Consider the following 20,990-nt stretch of genomic DNA (forward strand, 5'->3'; position numbering starts at 1 on the left):
CTTTCCCTTCCCTGCTCTCTTGTGTTCTGCTGCCTGGCTCTCTGTGTATCGCTTACTCCGAACGGCTGTAGGGTGATACCGTGCAGAGCGTTAGCTACATCTTGCAGTGGAAATGAAGGGAGGGCAAAGGCAGCTGTTTTTAGTCTGTCTTCACGGTCCACAGATGCCTGGGCTCATTTGGATTTGGCCAAGGCACAGGTTAGCATAGCTGCCTCCTCCAGCCGTGCCCAGGGATTCAAGATGCTGCTCCTGCTCCCAGAAAGAGTTGAAACTCTGAAACACCAGGCATGCCGTCTTTCTCTTGAACTTGCTCCCTCTTCAAAAAACAACAACCAGAGGAGTCTTACAGAAAGCCATAATGCTGCTTGGTGCTTCAGGGACATCTTTGGCACCTCCGAGATGAAGTTGAGATCACTGTTTGGACAGTAGTGCATTACCTCCGGAGGCTTTGGAGGGGCACTGAGAAACTACTGGAAAACTTCAGGAGTAGAACTGCACGTGGGAGGTGCCATGGAAAGAGGACGGAGGGCTGATGGGAGAGGTGTCCCACAGCTGGGTTAGTAGAAGTGTGAGCATCTGAAAGCGAAGAATGGCAGTTTGAATGGGACAAAAAAAAAGATGGGGAAATGTGGGCACAGTTTTGGCAAAGAGAGCCTGGAGCCACACAGGGGTTGATTACAGGTATCTGAGGTTTATTCTGGGGGGGTCAGGGGGAGCCTGCAGAGCACGGCTCTCCTCCTCCCTGGAGGCAGTGGGGTGGAAAAGCTCCCGCCTGCCGCGAATTCTCCGATTACGCTCCTGGGGAGCAGAGCACCAGTTCCAGGGCACAGCTCCTCCTGTTGACTTTCTGGCTTTAGCAGATCTCAAACTTCAAAATGTTTCTTAAAACAGTATACTAATCCCAGGCATCCTATCAGTTTAGACTGCTTAAAAAAACCTAAAGCTGTAGATCAGTTTAGACTGATTAAACAATTCTGAAGCTTTAGAGCATCTCAAATTGGAAAAAAAAAAAGTGTGAAAATACAATCTGCAGAACAGCAGTGGGGTTGGAGAGTAGGAGCTGCTTAAAGCAGCCATTTACTGTGTTGATATATTCCTTGGGGAAAAACGAATGTTTAGGATGATTGTCCTATATGTAAATCAGTGGTAATACTACTTTAAGGAGTGTAATTACATCCATGCAGAGTCGATGTAACTGAGAGTTGAGATGAGGCCACAGCCTGCAAAGTGACAGATACTAGAAAATCTTTGGCTGACCATTACTAGAGAAGTGAAGTCTGCAGGCACCCCAGTTCACCAATGATGTGGATGTGTTAGGACAGATCTTTGTGGTTTAGTCCCACTTAGTTTAGAATCAGACTTTCTCTCTTTTCATCAACACTTGTCCTCTTCCAATGACACTTAGTGAAAAAGCCTGCATTCATGCAACATGAAAGTTGTGTGTTGTAGCGTTGCAAGGAATGCACCAGATAAAGTTTAATGGAAAATTTTAAATCTCCTCCTTTCACTTTCCTGATTATTAGGTCATCTCCAGCTAGGCAAGCATAGATTATTTTAATTATTCATGCGTTTGGAAGGTGCTTGCATTATTTGGAAAAAAGCACGTGAACTTGTCATGAAACATTGCACCCATAATGCCGACTGTCAAGGAGGAGTCAAAGTTAAGGTTAAGTCAATTTTAACTTTGCATTTCCCGATTTTAAGGCTTAGCTGTGCAACCTTAATTATGCATGAACTGGATTTTTTTTTTTTTTTAGAAGTACAGAAGGTTCACTGCCAAATGTTATAAAACATGTCCATCAATGGTTACATACATGAGCACATCACAGTAAAGCCTGATGAACTTCTTTAATATCACCGCATCTGATTTAGCTTTGATGCTAATGGGGAGAATGATCAGAATGCAAATCTTTGCATTCCAGCTTTTCTTCATCTCCATGCAAGCAGATTGTGTAATTTGGCTTGGGGTGATCTGATAGCAGGCAAAACTCTGAAAACTGGGGACTCACCCTGGAAATTTCCTGTTTTCCAGGAGCCCTGTCTTCCCTTCCCTTCTCCTGCGGCAATAAACCTGGAAATCCCTTACACAGTGTAGTCCCCATGTCAGCATGGGACCTCCCGGCTCCACTAGTGTCACTGATGGGAAACTGTCTGTTACAGGAACTTTATGACTGTGGGTTTTTATCCTTGCAGACAAGGTGACATTGTCCTGCCCCCTTATTACCAACCTGAGGAAGATGATGAGATGCCCTTTATCTGCTCACTGTCAGGAGACAATGGAATTATGGGCTGTCACGAGATACCCCCACTGAAGGAGCGGGGCCATGAATGTTGTTTGGACAAGGACGATTATTATTACTACAACTCAGTCCGGCAAGAGTTCAACATCAGTGGCATGTGTGTCAACTGGAACCAGTACTACAACGTGTGCCGTACAGGCAATGCCAACCCGCACAAGGGTGCCATCAACTTTGACAACATCGGGTATGCCTGGATTGTGATATTTCAGGTAAGATTGAGTTAGCCTCCTAACAACGCTCAAGCAATTTTTCTTTTATCCAGCTCAATCTTTCTGTGCTCCCGTGATGGTTTCTGCAGGGTGTGATACAGCTGCAGAGGGAAAAGGGCCTTGTAACTACTCTGGCAAGAGAGACAGAGTGCACACCATGAAGGGTGTTCCTGAAGATGAGGAGGGACATAGAGCTGTTCCAGGCCCTTGCTGAAATGAGCTACACCCTTTAGGTTGACTTGTACCAGATCCCTTCAATCCAGATCACTATAGCAAAGGAGTCTATTTTTTTTTTATTTTAAATTCCCAGCACGCTTTGCAGATGGGAACTAAAATCTGTGCCTTTTTTCTTTTCTGCCGGCTGTATGTGGTGTCCAGTCCAAGGGGCACAGAAGCCTGCTGCGGGTTTTCCCCTGCTGCGATCCAGGGAAATGAACTATTTTAATGAAATATTCCTGCAATGCTGTGGGCTAGCATGATCTCACAGGCTTTGACGGTATGCCAGTGTCACCAAGCAGTACCACGCTGATTTCCTGGAATGGAAATTTGGCTTCCTTGAAATGAATTGTTGTTTCTCACCTTCCTTGGGTTGCAACAGCCCTGCCAGTATCTGCCTGTATACACTGAGGAGTGAACTCTGGAATCTCGCTTCCCTCCTGTTTCTCTTTTTGTTGTTTGTCTTTGCAGGTGATCACACTGGAAGGGTGGGTGGAGATCATGTACTACGTGATGGATGCCCATTCCTTCTACAATTTTATCTACTTTATCTTGCTGATAATCGTAAGTATAAGACTCAATGACTGTTAGCATTGCAAGCTAAGAGCCTACAAAAACCAGGTTTTCTGGATTTCTTCTAGGAATCTCAGGAACCCAGCTAGTTGATTTTCACCGAGTCGATGGCAGGATCACATAGTTGTTAGACAGGTTATTCTCTTTCACTCAAAAAATATGCTCAGGATTGATTCCTGGTGATATACATACCCAGTGTAAGATAATGTTCTCATCCGCAGATCTTCTCTCAAAGTAAATTCCCCAAACCAGTAGGCCCAAAAGCACGGAAAACCATTTCTGTATCTGCCCTCCTACTTGGTCTCTTTCTATATTTTAAGCTCTTGAGTCATTCTTGAGCCATGTTTTATGGCTTTTGGCAGCACCTGGATTTCTCAGAATCAGGGTCTCATATTCAGATTTTGTCAGATTCAGGGTTGGTCATGCTGAATTACTTCCTCACCATGAACAAAAATGAGCTGCTGCTCCAGAAGTGTTAGCAGTCCAACATAAACTGGCTGTGTGACATCACCTGTGGCTGGTGGGGATGGAAAGAGAGAAGTGTGTCAGTGATGAGAACTTAGTAAGCAGTTTATAAGGCCCGTGGATTTATACAAGTGAAGGTTGAAGGCTGCTTTGCTGTAAGGACATTTGTTGTTGGTGCCTGGAGAGAGAGGTGAGAAACGTGATGCCATTGCCTCTTCCATTCCTCAAGCCTCCCACATGTAAGTGTATTTTCTTGGAGGGAATATCCTGTTTCTAACAGGGAAGGATTTTGTTTTTATGAAGACTCTTGCACTTTTCCCACACAGAGACCAAAGTCAAGACTAGAAGGGAAGGACCTAGGATAGATTATGGGAAGTATAAAATCTGTACACGCTAGGTGCAATTTAGTTCTAGGTCACTTAGCCATAAGGACCTCAGTGTGTATCTCCAAAGCCTACATGCATTTGGATGGGCTGCTGAATGGACCTGGTTAAGACTCTGCTCTTCACCTACTACTTGTCCTATGTGGTCATGCCCTCCTAGAAATAGGATCTCTAGAAGCAGTCACCCAATAACACCAACAGACTCACCTGGCACAGGATCTAGTTTAAATTCAAATTGATATGCAATGATCTGAGAGCAGACAAACCCTAATCCAGTTTCTGGGAGAAATTCTGCAGCCTGTACATATGGGGAGTGGCACAAAAAAAAAATCTGCTGGTCCATTCAGGTCAGAGTAATTACGAAAAAGCTGAATTTTCATGGTATCCTCAATTTCTCCCTGCCTTCTGGCCTTCTACCATCACAAGGAAAAGACAAGGAGAGAAAAACAGAAAGATGACCTACACCCTGTGGGCTGCAGCATGAGCCAGGACAGCAGAGGTGAGATACACCTTGAGGAATGCTGCTTTTACTTTGAGGCTGGAGAGTCCCAAGGAGAGACAGTGCAGAGGTATGATTGCACAGGATGGGGGGGAAGCTCCCCCCAGTTCTATTCCCAAAGGTGAACTGAACATCCACTGCTTTTTGTGAGTTCACGAAACAATTATTTCCCATAAAGTTTGTTCAGATCTCCCATCATGCAATAGACACTTAGCACCTACTTGCATTTTCACTTTGAGCAGCATGGCCAGGATACCCAGATTTGTACAATGCACAGTTTGGCACAGACTTTACTCCTGGCCTCAGACGCAGTCTCTCCCAGAGCCAGGAAGGACTGTGCAGAGTCAGTGTTTAACCATTGGGGTTGGCATGCCCATCTCCTGTGGGCCAGTTCCAAAAACTGCCCCTCACCTCCTGCTCCAAACTACATAAATTCTGTCAGCATATTTTTGGTTTCTAAGCAGGAGCACCCTTCTAGTGCTGGCTCACCTCATGTGGATTCCCAGTGATTCAAACTTTGTCTCTGACTTTGCAGGTGGCTGAAAACCCTCAATTAAACACTCCACCTGAGATTTTACTGTGGAGTGTCATTGACATTTCTAGACACTCCCTCCTCATTTGCAGAAGCCATGTAGGTTTATTTCCATCAAACACAGGAGCACGTGAACCTCAACTTACTCTGGGGGCTGTTCAGAACAAAGGAGCCATATGATAGATGGGACATTTCCTTTGCTTTTGGTGGAGTTACACCAAGAAAGTATTTAGCCTTTCTGTTACCTTCTTTGCATGTGTAATGCATCTTTTCAAGCACATAGCAACACCACAGTGTGAACTTGCTATCACTTGGTTTCATTTTCCCTCTGAGTCTTCTTATAGAAATGACAATCCCTCTTCAAGTCTCATGAAGCACAGTCCTTCCAGCCTTTATTCTTCCCTCCTTCTCCACGGTCAAAAGGCCTGGATTTCTAAGCAGGATTGCTTTGACAGTGCAATGCAATGCAATGTTTGTTCAGATCTCCCATCATGCAATAGGCACTTAGCACCTACTTGCATTTTCACTTTGAGCAGCATGGCCAGGATACCCAGATTTTTACAATGTGCAGTTTGGCACAGACTTTACTCCTGGCTTCAGACTTCAAGCCCTGAGTCTTTGCTTTTTCACGTACATCCTAGCCTTGGCTCAAACTTACTCTTCGGGGGCCAGATCTTCGCAGCCTCTTCCTTAGAGCTATGCTTTCATCCATGACTTCTCCCTCCCTCCCTCCCTCCCTCCCAGAGATATCTTCAAACACCTACATAAGGGCATTACCTGCTACTGCTCATCTGGCAGGAAGAAGGCTCCACCACCTGTATATATTTCCAGCATGGTCTAGGACTCCTGTGTAGATGTGCTCCCTGAGGGGAAGAGTGCTGGCTCATCCTGGCACTCAGAGTGGCCTTGCAGAACAACCTTGTAAAAGCATTTTGCGTATTCAGCAAATTGTAAATAGCTTCCCCCTCTGCCAGGGGGAACTGCCAGAACAACCTGGTAAAAGCATTTTGCATATTCAGCACATTGTAAATAGCTTCCCCCTCTGACCAGGGAGGTGACGTGCTTTCACCTCTCGGGTCAGTGCTTCATTTCAGTCTTTCTTCAGTCTTCCTACTTGAGCTCTAGCTGTCTTTTTGTTACCTCTCCAGCTACTTGGCCACTGGTGTGGCTTCTCGACTAGAGAAAGCTCTTCTGAACTCTCAGATTGGCAACCACATTGCAGCACGCAGTGGCCTCCTTGAAGTGCTCTGTTCTTACACATGTGGGCTTCAGAAGACAAGCTGGATATCCAGGCATAAGCAATAAAAATAATGGGCAAGAAAGCCAGCATCTCCAGCACCAGTCATATTTTATTAGATATTGTAGACAGGGATGGAGCCTTGGGCTGAACAAGGCCAGGATCTGCTTAATCACAGTCAGCTCAGTCTCAGGGCTGAATGAGACTCCTACGTTGGGGCTTTGAATCAATGGTCTCCTTCTGCCTCTGTCAGATGCTTTGTCTGACTCCATGTCAGACACTTTCGGTCTCCCCGCCCAGCTAGCTGAGATGGATTGCTCAATTATGAGCCATCTGGGACCCTTACTGTCCTTCTGCTAGCTGGGAGGCAGAGTCTTAGAGTTTATGGACTCAGCAGAGCCTTAGAGTTTATGGACTTGCCTGTCGTCTTAAGGATTAAACAAGCTCATTTGTTTTGCGTTTGATGTTCCTAGCTAAGAGGTTTAAGGATTGGGGGTTAGTTGCTATATCCAGTCCTCTCACTCCTCCCCTTTTTGGTCATCTGGTGGGAGAACATAGCAAATGGTGCCTGTGAGGACAGGGCTTGGTGATGTGAAACCTGAACCCCCCCCTCTGGATTCAACCCCAGGCTTACAGTGTGACCCTGCTGAGGGTATCTTGTTGCCCTCAGCTCCTCTGCTTGTAGCCTGGAGAGAAAGTGTTGTGAGTCTTAATGGCTTGTTGTTTGTGGAGTTCTTGGAAGTCGCAAGGTACCGGGCAGTGTCATAATTAGCATTCCAGAAATGTGTGCGCAGCTGGTGTCCCGCTCCTAACCCTGCCTCACTCAGGGCAAGCCAAGGGAGATAACTGAATGGGCAAGCCCACGTGAGTGTCGTGTGGTGCTGAGGGGGAAGAGAGCAGGAGAGTGCATTGGAGAAGAATTTGGATTCCCAGTCATACTCTCATTGTGAAAACATGCAAGATATCATGGACCAGGGAAAATCTTGGGGGAAGGTGAAGGAATCTGAATGAGGCATCGTTTTAATTTTCAAGGCCACATAGAGAAGCTGAAGGGAAAATAGGCTGAAATATGGGCAGGAGGAGAGGGAAGAGAAGGGTTCAGTGATGAAGGGAAACAGAATTAGAACAGCTTTGAAGGGTGCTGAGAGGAGGAGAAGAAAAAAAAAAAGCCCTTTATTTTGAGACGGTTTATTGTCCTTATGCTGAATCTGGTTGGGAAGGGCTTCATGTTTCAAAGGCTTACTCAGGTGCTAGCAGGGACATCTTCCCTTTGAAATACTGAGAGCCACTGTATTGAGCCTCCAGACAGAGCTGCTGGGCACCTGTGTGAAAGAGAAAGGGACAACCAAGGTGCAGGCTGGTGGGGGAGTGGCAAGGGTTGTGCACCGAGGAGAAGGCTGCTTGGATAGATAAAACAAGCTGAGGTACTTACTGAAAAAAAACTCCACCTTTTCCATGCACGAGGGTTAGTGTCAGGTTATCGCTACCTTTGCTTGCCCTCTCCACTTTGCTGGACAGGTTATATGGGGGAGGACACATGCGTGAAGATAAAGGAAGGACTGGGTCCAGCTCTATGTCAGAGCTGTTTGCTTCGAAAGGAGAGATGGAGAGGTGAGACTGGGTCCTGTGGGGGTTCGTATAGGAGGAACACAGTGTGAGGATGTCCCTTAGCAGGGATGCTCCCTGGTCCAGGGGAAGCAGAAATCTTGAGCTGGTGCTTCCTCTCCTCCCAAGGGCTGCCCCACAGAGTCCATTTCAGAGCAGCACAGATGTGTGGTCCTTATTCAGAGATCAGACTCTGCGTTTTATCAATGCTGTATCGCCACTTACAGCTCTACAGGGAGTAGGCACCAATCAAGGCATCATAGCTTTTGAGAATGATTTTGAACGTGGTTACCAGCCCTTTTATGTATGAAATTCTCATCATATTGAAGCCCAGGTTTTATCCTAAGTGTGGATGGATAGATCTCCTAGTGGAGATTCATCTATAATTTTATAATACATAACACTGAGAGTGAGATTTTTACCTCCAGATCTCTCAGCGCCAAGAAATATTTGCTCCATTTTACAGATAGGAAAACTGAGGCAAAGGACTCTTAAAGAGAGCATGCAAAGGCGTAAAATAAGCTTGGTAGACTTTTTGGCTTCTGTATGGAGAATAGAAGAACTTGGGCATTTTGGTTTTTTTCTAAGAAACTGGGGGAGTGGGTTGTTGTTGGTTTTGTATTCGAAGTGGAAAGCCTACCTAGGCTGGAGGACAAGTAAAATAAGAGCTAATATAATATGTCTAGTATCAGAAGAATTAGAAGGATAGAAAATGAGCAAGGAAACACTGTTTTGCCAGACTATTTAGTGTCCTTCTCAAAGTCATTAGTTTTTGTAAATTCCTCTTTGATTTCAAGAGCTCATTCATTTCAGCAAAGTGCCATCTCCCTGTATGGTGAATTAAGGTGTAAATGGGAGAAATAAATGAAATGCTCCGAGAATACTGGTATGTCCTCCAAGAGTTGAAGACAATAAATGACAGTGCGTGATTTTTCCAGTAGTAAAAGAGCAAGCAGAGGAGAAAGCAACCAAACTACCAAACTAGCTCTCTGTCTCCCACCTTCTGTTTAACACAAAGGAGAGGGAAAGAAAAAGTTCAGTTTTCATCAAACCCTTTACAGGTAACTTCTAAGTGACTTGCTAAAGGTCCCAAGGTCTGCCAAAAGAGCCAAAAGTCAGGTTTGTGTTTCCTGAATTTCAGTTCAGAGCTCTAAATTATGCATAGAAATGACATCGAGCAAGTTCCCAAAACCAAGCTGAGCCAGCCCTGGCTTTCTCTGAAATCCTATCCCCATACACAGACTGGTTCCCATTCCTCTGTCTGCCTCCAGTCACTTTCCCCTCCTCTCTCCTTTTACATTCCCCCTCCTGCACGTTATTCCTCATGCTGACATTGACTTGTCCCTTCTCCTTTGCTACTAGGTGGGCTCCTTCTTCATGATTAACCTGTGTCTGGTGGTCATCGCAACACAGTTCTCGGAGACCAAGCAGCGGGAGCACCAGCTGATGCAGGAGCAAAGGGCCCGGTACCTCTCCTCCAGCACTGTCGCCAGCTACATGGAGCCGGGAGACTGCTACGAGGAGATCTTTCAATACGTCTGCCACATCGTGCGCAAAGCGAAACGCCGCACCCTTGGGCTGTACAACAGCATACAGAGCTGGCGCCAGAGCCACGTGGAGCCGAGCGATGCCAAGCTAGGCATGAACAGGAAAAGCCAGAGGCACTACAGTAAGGATCACGTGGGTAAAGCTGGAAATGCCAACAGTGGAAATGTGAGAGTAACTGGGAGCATCTCCATGTGCCAGCTTGCCAAAGGACCTGTGCCTACAAAGCACAGACTTAGAATTAACATTGTCCATTGAGCATGGGGCCATGGCCAGCGCACCAGACCAGCAAGGTGGGGATGACCAGCAAGAATGGGAATGAAACAGGGGTGACCAGCAGGGAACATGGGAAACCCAGGTCTGAAACCCAGAGACCATAATGGTATAACGTTAAAGGCACTGGCTGAGACTTGTAAAGGGCTCCAGGTCTGGTATAGCAGGGTGATGAGAGCCGTTTGGGAGAGTGAAGTATTAAGGGGATATGACAGAGTGGGACTCAGGATTTGACTTGGTGGCATAGTAGGTCCCGCAGAGCTCTCCTCCCAAACTGGGTTGCTGTGGGACCTCAAGAGAGAGGTAAAGGGAGTAGAATTGCAATAGGGTGTCTCCTGAACTAAGGGAGCAACACTGAAGGAGTCAGTTTGATACGCAAGGACAATGGAGACAATTTCTCTTGATGGGAGCACATGCTGTTGTGTAAAGTTAGACATGAGATACCATTTAAATTGGATTCCTGGCCTGAAAAATGGTCTTACAGAGTTAGTATTAACTGCCTGCTGATGCCTTCCTAAGTTATGCTCCCATTAACAAGCAAAAAGGTGGATTTTCCTTCAGCTGGTCTTGCATACTCAGTCTTTCTTTTCTTTACTTGCTGGGAGAAAAGTTTCTGCAGGCTTCATGCACTGTGTTAATGAATTAATTGCTTCATTCCCCCAATGTCCATTTGATCTTCCAGGCCCAACTGGAGGATCGAGGAACGCAAACTTAGTTTTCTCACTGAAGTCAGGAGATCTGTTCTGATTCAGAGCGCAAAGACTATCAGGAGGAAGTGTTCTTGTGCTATCTTTTCTGGCTTCTTGAGATGCTTTGCTAATGTAGCTTCCCTAATTTAGAGTGTTCAGCTCAGCATGTGGGTTCTTGGACCCCACTCGTAGCAGTTCAGGCAAAAAGAAGCCCTCATGATTGGTTTTCCCTCAGTTCCCACTTAACACAAGCTACTGAGACTCAAGCTGTGGTTCCTGCATCAGACAAAATGGTTCTTCCTCTGATGGACGTGAACCCCCATTGAGCCTAATCACTGGCAGTAGAACAGTACCATGCCTTTTGGTGACACAGCCAGTCAGAGTAAAGCCCCCAATGCAAACGGCTTCTATTGCTGCCCTTGAGATGATGTGCCAGTGTTTAATCATCCTTACAGCTAGAAAGCCCAGTTACTCTGTCTAAATACCCAAAAGCCAAACAGATGCTCAATTTCGATGTCTTTTTCAAAGCCTTCTCCTTTAAGTGTGATCATTTCTCTCCCCAGGGCTTTGCCAGCAGCACAACTCTCTTGACTGCCCTCCTCAGGGCTTGGTCCAGCCCATTGCCATCACAACAACCTCTGATCCCACCAACTGCCCCCAATGCCATAGGGGGGAGAATGAAGTGTCCCGAAGGCTCTCTGTCCTGGATAGCACTGACTCAGACCAGGAGGACGGAGGAGCCAGTGAAGAGGAGGGAGAGGGCAGCAGAGAGGACCAGGGTGCCTCGGCGCTGGAGAAGGATGAGGAGGAGGTGGAAGAAGGCGGACGGCTGAAGCTCTGCAGTGACATGTGGCGAGAAGTGAGGGTCAAGCTTCGAGGGATTGTGGACAGCAAGTACTTCAACCGTGGGATCATGATTGCAATCCTAGTGAACACTATCAGCATGGGCATCGAGCACCATGAGCAGGTAAGGCACCTCAGGGCACAGGGTGGGCAGCAGGGACTGGTGAGTCCTGCTTGAGGTTACGGCCTCGCTAAGCAGCTGATGCAACTTGGTGGAGGTAGAGATTGAGCAATTTGGACCCCAGGCCGCAGCACAGGTGGTCCCAGCATGGCTTTGGAGAACGCCTCAGGATCTTTCAGGGTCTTTTCTTCCTTATCCCTGCACTTAATCACTTTCACTGTCTCCATGTATTTTCCTTTCACTTCCTTTCAATCCCTCTCTTTTCCTCCTCCCCGCTCACTTTTATCCCTCTGTTTCTCTTTTTTACCCCTCTGTTTTTCTTCTTTACCCTGTCTTCTCTTTCCATCTACTTCTCTCTCCTTCACCCTCATCTCTTCCATCTTCCTCATCTCTCTCTCATTTTTCTCTTCATTAGCTTACTGAATCCTTAGTCTATTTGGTTAATTTAATGTGCCCTCCGGGGATGTCACAGGCACTTCACCAGCATCTCAATTCAAATCCATCAGCTTGCTAGCCTTTCCAGCTTAATTAAGAGATGCCTGAGCACAGTCTATGTATACAAGAAGGCTGGGAAAGGCACCACCTCCCATCTCCAGTCATTTTGGGGGCTCAGATGGCTTGAGCCTTTCCTTTGCCCTGACAGCAAGAAGCAATAGATAGGTCAGACATAGGCAGCAGGTGTGGGCACAGGTTTGACTTTCACACCAATAGTTTGCAGGCAGCTCTGAGTCAGCAGTGCACTTCATCCTAATGACAGACTTGTGAGATGGAGAAGGTTTTATTTTCTGGTGCATGGGAGGTCACAACCCCAGCCACTCTCTGGGGACGTATCTGGCTGGGCGAGAGGACGTGTGAAGGTGTCACAGGTTTGAGCAATCCTGGGAGCAGCTCATGGCACGTCCATCAGCTCCTTGCTGATGTGTGCCCTCATTTTACAGCTGGGAAACAGAGGCTGTGTCTACTTTGTGATGTGCAGAGCCAGCTTCAGAGGGTGTTAAGCACTCTCATGACCTTGCATCTGCATTGCTGGCTGGTAGCTCTGCTGCACTTTGTGTTAAAGGAGTCTATGCTATACATCCGTGTCTCAGATCTATGCCGCCAGTCTGAATGTGACCATGATTCTCTCCATGTGTCTGCCCAGATCACAAAAATAAGAGATCACTTCACTACTGAGATGCTGACTGCATCGAAGCTTTGGAGCCAAGGTGAAGTCTAGTCCTGAACACAGTCTCAGGCAGCAAAGAGACAGGCAGTGAGTCTGGTTCCAGCAAGGCACTCAGATTTGTCCTGTGCTGTATCAGGATGGAGATACCTTGACACGCAGAGTATCTTAAATTCCCTGTTTGAGGCAACAGTGTCTGAGCCAGTATTTGAAGCCTCAGATATCTGGATCCCACCCACGTACCAAGCATTAGACCATTTTTCAAAGCCCAGCTAGTTTCTGATACAAGGATGGGGAACCTTAATTTGATCCCAGAATGCAAAACTGCACTGGATGCTTCAGTACCAAAAAAATACTGGCAGGAGCTCAGAGGAGAGGAGAATGGAGAAGAGGCTGGAGGGGTTGACTCATGAAAATAGATAAAAAAGAGCGATGTATTTATCATGTAGCAGAGAGATGACTAAGGGTTGAAGCCCCGAACAATATGAAAACTGCCCACTGATGTTTTAAAGATGTGAGCACCAAGCAGGGAGAGTCATTGTTCATTTTGGTTTATTGGAGACAGCATGAATTAAGAGTAGCAGAAGAATATTTGAGCTGGAGGTAGAGAATTCACTCTCATGTTCTGGCTATTGTGTGTGTAGATTTAAGCCCTTCTAGGCCGCCTCTGCTATGTTTGTACAGCCCGCAGCAGAGTGGGATCTGCCTGCAGCATTGGGGTTTCTAGTAGCAGGTTATTAATGACACATCCTTAAAGTTACGCTATCACTTTTTATCCATAAGTAGCTAGGAAAAGCTTATGACCCTGCATGCTGTTTCTACTAGAAAGAGAGGTCAGCTGAATTGATCATAACTGAAAAATGTGGTGCAGCCTGTTTATTTAAAATATGTATACTGAATCCTGTTTTCCTGGCACAAGAAGATTAAAAAAAAAAAAATATTCAGACCATGAATTCCAGGTCCTTTTCAGTCAGCAGTTAACTCAAAAGCACACAGGCATTTGCACTTCCCTTTGCCCACTTTCAGTTTTCCTCAAGCCATGCTATCAGTATATCTCAGACTGGTGCTTCATTGCCTCCTTTTCTCTCCTTCCTTTCTCTTTTTCCTGTTGTTTTTCCTCCCAGAAACACAAATTTTCACAGAACAATATCCAGTAAAACCCCTCTGCCCACAGAGATCTGTGTTTTGCAGGGTGACGCCATCCTATGACTGAAGTAGCTTCTGTTGCTTCAGCTACTTCATCATATGAAATGTCGGCTGGCCCAGAGCTAATGTGTATAGAGACCTCTCGAGGTTTTATTTTCTGCTGCATGGGGAATCACAACCCCAGCCACTCTCTGGGGATGTATCTGGCTGGGCGAGAGGATGTGTGAAGGTGTCACAGGTTTGAGCAATCCTGGGAGCAGCTCATGGCACGTCCATCAGCTCCTTGCTGCTCCACTTGTTCATGGACTATACACAGGTGAGCTGGCCCACTGACCAAAGGACCCACCAACCATCAGGTTAAGGGATGAGAGAGACTGCAGAGGTCAGGCACAAGGTTAAGGCTCAGAAACACAGGAACCTGGGGGACAGAGCCCATGTGCAAGTCTCGCCTTCAATTCCTGAGACTTGACCAACAGAAAAAAACCCATGAATTAAAATTATTTGTTTGTTACAATTCAGGGGTTTAATATTCACAATGTTTTTCTGCCAGGAGACTTAACTTGAGCAACTCAAACCACTTTACTCGGATCCAAATCACTTTGGAATTTAGCTTTGTTTAGCTTATCCATCCAGTCCCTTGACCTGTCCTGTTTGTGTGGCCAAGGCAGCTTCCCATCTCCTTATGCATTTCTTGTGAGGGAAATCAAATCATTTGGGACAAACTGCACTGCTGTGAGTCATTTTAAATCCTTAATCTTATCACAAGTTATCACTTGTAAATAGATAAGTTTATTTAAATCCATCAGTGTGCATTATACCATGTAATATCCTCAGTATTAGGCCTTCAGATATTGCTGGGACATTGCACAAGCCCAAATCCATCATTTCAAGCTTTGTCCTGCTTGAAATAGTTTTTGCAGTACTTCAGATCTGCTTCTACTTGGAAGTGCCTATTTTTAAAATCCAGTGTAGAAAATCAAGATATTAGATGCTTGTGGCTGTCCAGAAGGAACCTTTTAAGAGGGTTACTTTTTTTTAAAATTCACAGAGGATCTGGTGCTGCTTGCTTTTCTCCCTTATTCAGCATGAAGATGAAAGGCTGGTCCCAGCTGAATGTCCCAGGCTGCCTTTCTCATATATTTCTTGAATGGCCTGTTGGGCTCAAGCTTCTTTGCCATTAGTAGCCAATGAGACAATTGCTGAGTAACATGGTTTATCTTCTCCAGTATCTACTTATAGTATTCCTTCGTACATCAGATCAATACTTTATGAGGTCTGTCTTGTGCGGATCAAGAGATGATCCCTTGTTTCCTAACTAGACCAGCCCTGTGGATCAGTACCTTCATATCCTTTAGCCTGTGTGATTTCCCTTTATACCAGCATTTACTGCGTCCACAAGCTCATATTTTACAGTTATTGCTTCTCTTTTTACTATTTGCTGCTTGTCAGAAACATTCAGTAAATGTCCAAGCCAGCTCATCATACTGACATTTAGTAATGTCATCTACCCTGGGGTGGTGGATGAAACCACATTATTTCAGTCTTGTAAAACTAGGGTATAACAAAACATCACAAAATCCTGCATTGGTTGTGGGTTGGTGATTAGAGTAAGTAAAAGCTGGTTGGTATGTTCCATGGCTGATTTCTATGACTATTCTGATTATTGTCAAGTGACTTTGAAATGGTAAGTAAAGATGGACAGGCTGGAGAGACCTCTCTATGGAATATTTCTCTCTCATGTTCTCAGAGGCAGTGATGTGCAGGTATGGTTTGGTAGGGCTGGTCAGCACAGATCACGTCAATTACTCTTCAGTTGCTAGGCAGTTGCAAATTTACTCCTGGTTAGGAGAAACTTCTGCAGGGGCTTCATGGTGGTCTGCATATTCTTAACCTTTCCTATAATGCAGGAGTTTCTGGCTGCTGTCAGATAATGGACTAATTACATTTTCAGTCTAATCTGATATAAGAGCTCAAATGTTAGTTAGTAAGAAACTGAAAAGGGGGAAAAAAGCTGAGCCGCTGGCCTCTGTTACCCCAGTTCTAGTTTCTGATCACTGGGCAGGAGCTCTGAAGTAGATCTGAATCATACATTTCACTCTCAGTATTTGATCTACATTGTTAGGGATGAAGGACTTCGTGCCATGAAGATGTGAATTAGGTAGTTTCATGGATTTGTAAAGAGATCCATATGTAGAGTAGGTGAACCAGTCTGGTTAAAACACTGGCTCTGGGCATGCTTTGCACCCTGGGGTCTCTCTCCCCTTCAAGCCACCCTCCTCACCCCACTACTCAGCTCCCACAGTTTTGTTTGTTTCTCTCCTAGTGTGATGGGTAAACCCATCTATCCTGGCTTGGCAATATGAACAGACTTCTTGTGGGTAGATTTCTGGTGTTCCCTGCTTTTGCTTGGACTAAAACAGCCTTGAGTTCAGGCCTTTCCTTGTGGACACTTCAATTTACAGTTTCTACGTAAACCTGGGTGGCCTGGGAGAAAGAAGCCTTGCTAATGGTTTTGATGAGAAATGCCTGAGTGCCGTCTGTGGGAGCCTGGGGAGCTCTCACAACTGTGAGATGACACATCCATTGTGTTGGGGATCCTGTGTGTTGGTAGGAAGAAAAGGAGAGAACCACTTTTTCCCTGTTCGCTTGCCCCCTTCATCAAGTTCACACTTCCCTGGCCAGAGAGAGTCCCCCACACCAGCTGTGTCCCAGCCACCTGCCTTGTCCACTGTCACTCATGGCCACACTTCCCCAGGTGCAAGGGCATCCCCGCACAGGACACAGCCCCTGGTGGCCCCCATCCTGCAGCCCTGGCTCCCAGCTGATGGCTCTTTGCACTCTGCCGAATTATCTGTATCTCCAGAAACGGCTGCAATGCAGGATCTGCCTTTAGCCAGTGAGTGCGCCTTTCCAGCTGGCTCTTCTCTCTTTTTCTTTTCTTTTTTTCATGAGTTCATTCCTTTTGCATTGCTCTTCCTTCCCCAGCCTTTACTTCTTTCCTAATCCATTTTTAAAAATCTCTCCTTCTCTAATTCTTGTGGGTGCCAGTGAATTGATTTTTTTTTTCAGCTTTGTTTTTTGATTCCTCTTTCGCTGCCTTTCTCTCTGCCCATCTCTCCTTCCTTTCCCTGCCCAGTCTTTCCTGCCCCTCTCTCTAGGAAGGATGCTTTGCTGGGACTGATTGATAGCTCATTAGAAAAAGATTAACAGGTGGAAACTTGACTAGAGAAACAGATGTCAGGGAGGGAAGGAGAGATGGGGGAACAGGTGACCTTTTCCACAAGCGAGATGCAAGTGTGGCTTTTCAAACATCAGTTGCTCCCTACGACAGCACAAGAGAGAACATGTGGACAGCAGAAAGGAGGATAATCCACCATCATAGCCTGTCGCTTTTTTACAGTGCTCATTCTCACTGACATAATCATTTGATTCAGGCTGAAATTGGCATCTCTGTTTAGCATACGGACCTCGTGTTCCCAGCAAGTGTCATTACTGCCTGGCTCTCCGTGAAGTGATCTTCATCTCTCCCTTCCTGTGTGCACTTGCTCATTCTTTCTCTCTCTTCGCTCTTATCTCCCCTCCTTTCTCCCTCCTTTTGAGGATGGTTTTGTTATTCAAATGTAATTATGGATGGAAATTGAACCATCTCCCCTTTTTTTATTTTAAAGAAATGGAGTATTTCAATAAAAAGCTGCAACGAGAAGTGCAAAGAAATTAGCAAAGGGCATGGGAAGCCACAGATGTGAGGAGCAGGTTCCAGTCCATTTGCTCACCTGGGAGGATCTGGGCCCCTGGGTGTCCCAGAGAAGGGGTTAAAACAGCCCCCAGCTTCAGGGGGAGGGTCAGGCCCAGAACTGCATTCCTCCTTCACTTCCCCCCTTCCACCAGCTGAATAAGTAAGAGTCACAGCCAACACAAAGGCTGCCCTTCAGAAAAACAGCAAGTTTGCAGTCCTCAGTGAGAGATCATGACTCCCCTTCCTAGTGGGCACTAATACTGAGTTCATGGTAAAAATATTGGCTCTGACCTGCAGGGACTCACTTTTTTGTTTCTGCAGTGCCAGGAGTGTCTGTCCTTTCTTGCCCTGAACAACAGGCTTTTGTAGTTTTCTTGTTCCCATCCATTTTATGTGATGCTTAAAAGAGTGGCCTGGTGGCCAGTCGTAGCTCAGACCAATGTGAAGGAAGAGGGTAGTCTTCAGCCACCTTTTTGGCACAGGTATCCAAACAGTGAGAGCAGTACTGCCTGCTACCACAGAGCCTGGGTCAGACTCACCTCGAAGGCTTGGAGCTGGGGCTCAGTGGCACAGTAGGTTAAACATCAAATATGTAATCTTGTCTGAGGTGTGACATACCTGCCTCAAGGTAAAAATGGAAATTTGGGCTAGAGGAGCCCTGAAGAAGTGCCTTGGAGCTACCGTGCCCTGTCCCTCTGCTTGGGAAGGCAGCACACCTTTGTCTGGAGCTGCTGCTTGGGAAGGTGATGGCCAGCAGCATGCTACAGCCAGGTGAATTGCCCTAGCAGTCTCATGCGGTCTGAAGGCCATGGGTTGTCTAGCCGGGTCCCAAGATGCAATCCATTATACTGGGAGGAAGTTTTTCTCTCACTTTGGGAACATTTTGTACCTTGCCATTGCTGTGGTAGTCTCCCTGGGCTATGTATGTCTGTATCTGAGTACGTGCAAACATGGACAGACTTGCGCATGTGTTGCCCCTCATGCATCTGACCTTGTTTGAGACCTCAGCCCTTGCTGTTTGGCCTGGTGCAGTCCTAGTCCCTGAGCGAGAGGTGCTTTGAGCAGATGAGTCCATCCCAAATTCAGTGCAGGGAATGCCTCTGTTTCACAGGGGATGGCAAGATCCTGGCATCCCTCATGAATGACATCAGCGCAGCCTCTGTCTCCCTCTGAAGCAATGTTTCATCATTCCTGAGGAAATGGTCTAGACCCTTTCCTGACCTTGTCAGAGAAGTTTCCAAGGCTGCACACACTGAAGAAAAAGTCATTAATTCAGAAAACAAAAGGAGGAGTAATTTAATTTGCTCAGACTTGTTCCACTGATGGAATCATTAAAACACTTTCTCTCATATGCACAAACACATAGGTCTCTGCTGGAGAAGGCTGTATCACAGGGGCTGAAAAATGTGTCAGAGATTCAACAGAAAAAAAATGCCTGAGGCAGGGTCAGATTGCCTTTTTTTCCTTTTTTTTTTTCTTTCAACACAGTCATCTTGTGTCATCCCTAGAGGTTTTCACCTTGTGCACCTGCCTTTCTCCTCTTGCTGTCCGTTTTTCTCTTTTCCTCACCCTGTCCTGCTCTTCCTGTCCTTTACAGGTAGGTGTTAGCAGCATGCCCCTCCTTGCTGTTGTCTTATTCATCCAGTCTGATTTTCACCTGGGTAATTATTGAGACCACTCTGAGGATAAAGACATGAGAAAAGACTGCTGGAGCAAGACTGGAAAACTAATGCATACCAAGGATTTGGTGGGGAGCGGGGGAGAGAAAAATGGGAAAGGGAAAAAATAGAGGGGAAAGGGGCAGAGAAGAGCACTGAGGTTTAGAGGAAAATGGGGAACTGTTTTCCTATCATTCAGATGTTTTCAGAATTTCAGCAAAAAACTGTGCCAGCTACCTGTGGAAACCTCAGAGGAAGAAATCCTTGAAGAAAGACGTTGACCACAGATCAGCCACTTTTGCCCTGCTTCAAAAAATACTCAGGTTCTTTGCACAAATTAAAGCAGCCTTTAGCCGAGGGACCAGGGTATGGAGTGGGATGTGGGAGACACTTGCTCAGCCTTGGCTGTGAATGGCTGTGGGACTCCTGATCACCTCTAGTAAAAGAATTTGTTTGGGACATAATCTATGATGAAGGTAGTAAATGTGCAAAGGAATTGGAGTGCAAGTAGCTCTATCCAGCTCCACTCTAATCTCACCCATGGGAGCTTCTCAGCTCCCTACAAAGCCTGTCCCTTGGGAACGGTGGCACTTTATTTCCTATAATTTCAGGGCTCTTTAAGTTCTGACTCTCTGAATTTGCCTTCTCTCCAGCCAGAGGAATTGACCAACATCTTGGAGATCAGCAACGTTGTCTTTACAAGCATGTTTGCCCTGGAGATGATCCTGAAACTTGCTGCTTTTGGTCTCTTTGATTACCTCCGCAACCCCTACAACATCTTTGACAGTATCATCGTCATCATCAGGTGACAAGGGCCTTGGGGATCAACTGAAATACACATAGAAAAGAGTAACACAGAGCTTGCACATTTTCATGTGCCTTTTCAAAAAGGATTTAGTAGCTATACTAGGAGGACCTGAGCTGATGCACAAGGCCAAGGACTGGGAGATCAAAATGTCTTTTCCCAACACTTGGCGACCCTAGGCAAGCTGCATAGCATTTCTGCCCCTCAGTTCTCTCCTCTGTAGAATGGAGGCAATTGCAATTGCCTTGTAAGTCCACAACAAATATTAGCTGTGAAATATTTTTAAAATGCACAAATTAAGGATGCTACAAAGGTTTAATGTGTGATAGAACAACTTGTCTTGCTGGAATTTAATGCTGCAATCCTTTCCTCATTCCTGCAACATGCAGTGTTATGTTCATATTCTTAAGGGAGAAATACAGCTTCCTGCACTAAGTATAAGCCTATAGTATATACTTCTAATTATATCTTGCTCAAACAGATTTTCTCTCTGACCCCTTTATACTTGCTGCCAATGCAGAGGTGGAAACTTGGATTAGCATTGTTATTCCTCTCTCTCTCTCTCCTGTTTGTTAACTTGTCTTTCATTTTGTCCCTCATATTCGCTGTGCCTCTCTGGGCCATAGCATCTGGGAGATCATCGGCCAGTCGGATGGGGGCCTCTCTGTGCTGAGGACTTTCCGTCTCCTGCGGGTGCTGAAGCTGGTGCGTTTCATGCCTGCGCTGCGCCGCCAGCTTGTGGTGCTGATGAAGACTATGGACAACGTAGCCACCTTCTGCATGCTCCTCATGCTCTTCATCTTTATATTCAGGTGAGGAGGCAGTTAGTGGTCTCACAGTGTTTTGGAGAGGCACTGCATGGCTTATGTGGACAGCAACTTCAGAGCATGATTGCATGACTCATCTTGCCCATTGCTCTAGGCTCAGGCAGCACTGACAAACATTTATTTTTTCATAAGGGCTGAGGTTACTGCTGCCCTAAATTGGGTTCAG

The 20,990-nt window shown here is 46.0% G+C and overlaps 1 protein-coding gene across 1 annotated transcript in view; it reads left to right on the forward strand.

Annotated features, from left to right (window-relative positions):
- Positions 1 to 20,990, forward strand: part of CACNA1I (calcium channel, voltage-dependent, T type, alpha 1I subunit) — a 167,555-nt gene that overhangs the window by 112,892 nt on the left and 33,673 nt on the right. Inside the window, exons 6-11 of the mRNA XM_009322567.1 lie at positions 2,194 to 2,509; positions 3,197 to 3,289; positions 9,382 to 9,688; positions 11,090 to 11,493; positions 19,846 to 19,997; positions 20,624 to 20,809. Of these exons, the coding sequence (XP_009320842.1) occupies positions 2,194 to 2,509; positions 3,197 to 3,289; positions 9,382 to 9,688; positions 11,090 to 11,493; positions 19,846 to 19,997; positions 20,624 to 20,809 (1,458 nt within the window). The remainder of the gene's footprint in view (positions 1 to 2,193; positions 2,510 to 3,196; positions 3,290 to 9,381; positions 9,689 to 11,089; positions 11,494 to 19,845; positions 19,998 to 20,623; positions 20,810 to 20,990) is intronic.

The sequence above is a fragment of the Pygoscelis adeliae genome, unplaced genomic scaffold (assembly GCF_000699105.1).
Source record: "Pygoscelis adeliae isolate BGI_AS28 unplaced genomic scaffold, ASM69910v1 Scaffold60, whole genome shotgun sequence".
In the NCBI taxonomy this organism is placed as follows: domain Eukaryota; kingdom Metazoa; phylum Chordata; class Aves; order Sphenisciformes; family Spheniscidae; genus Pygoscelis; species Pygoscelis adeliae.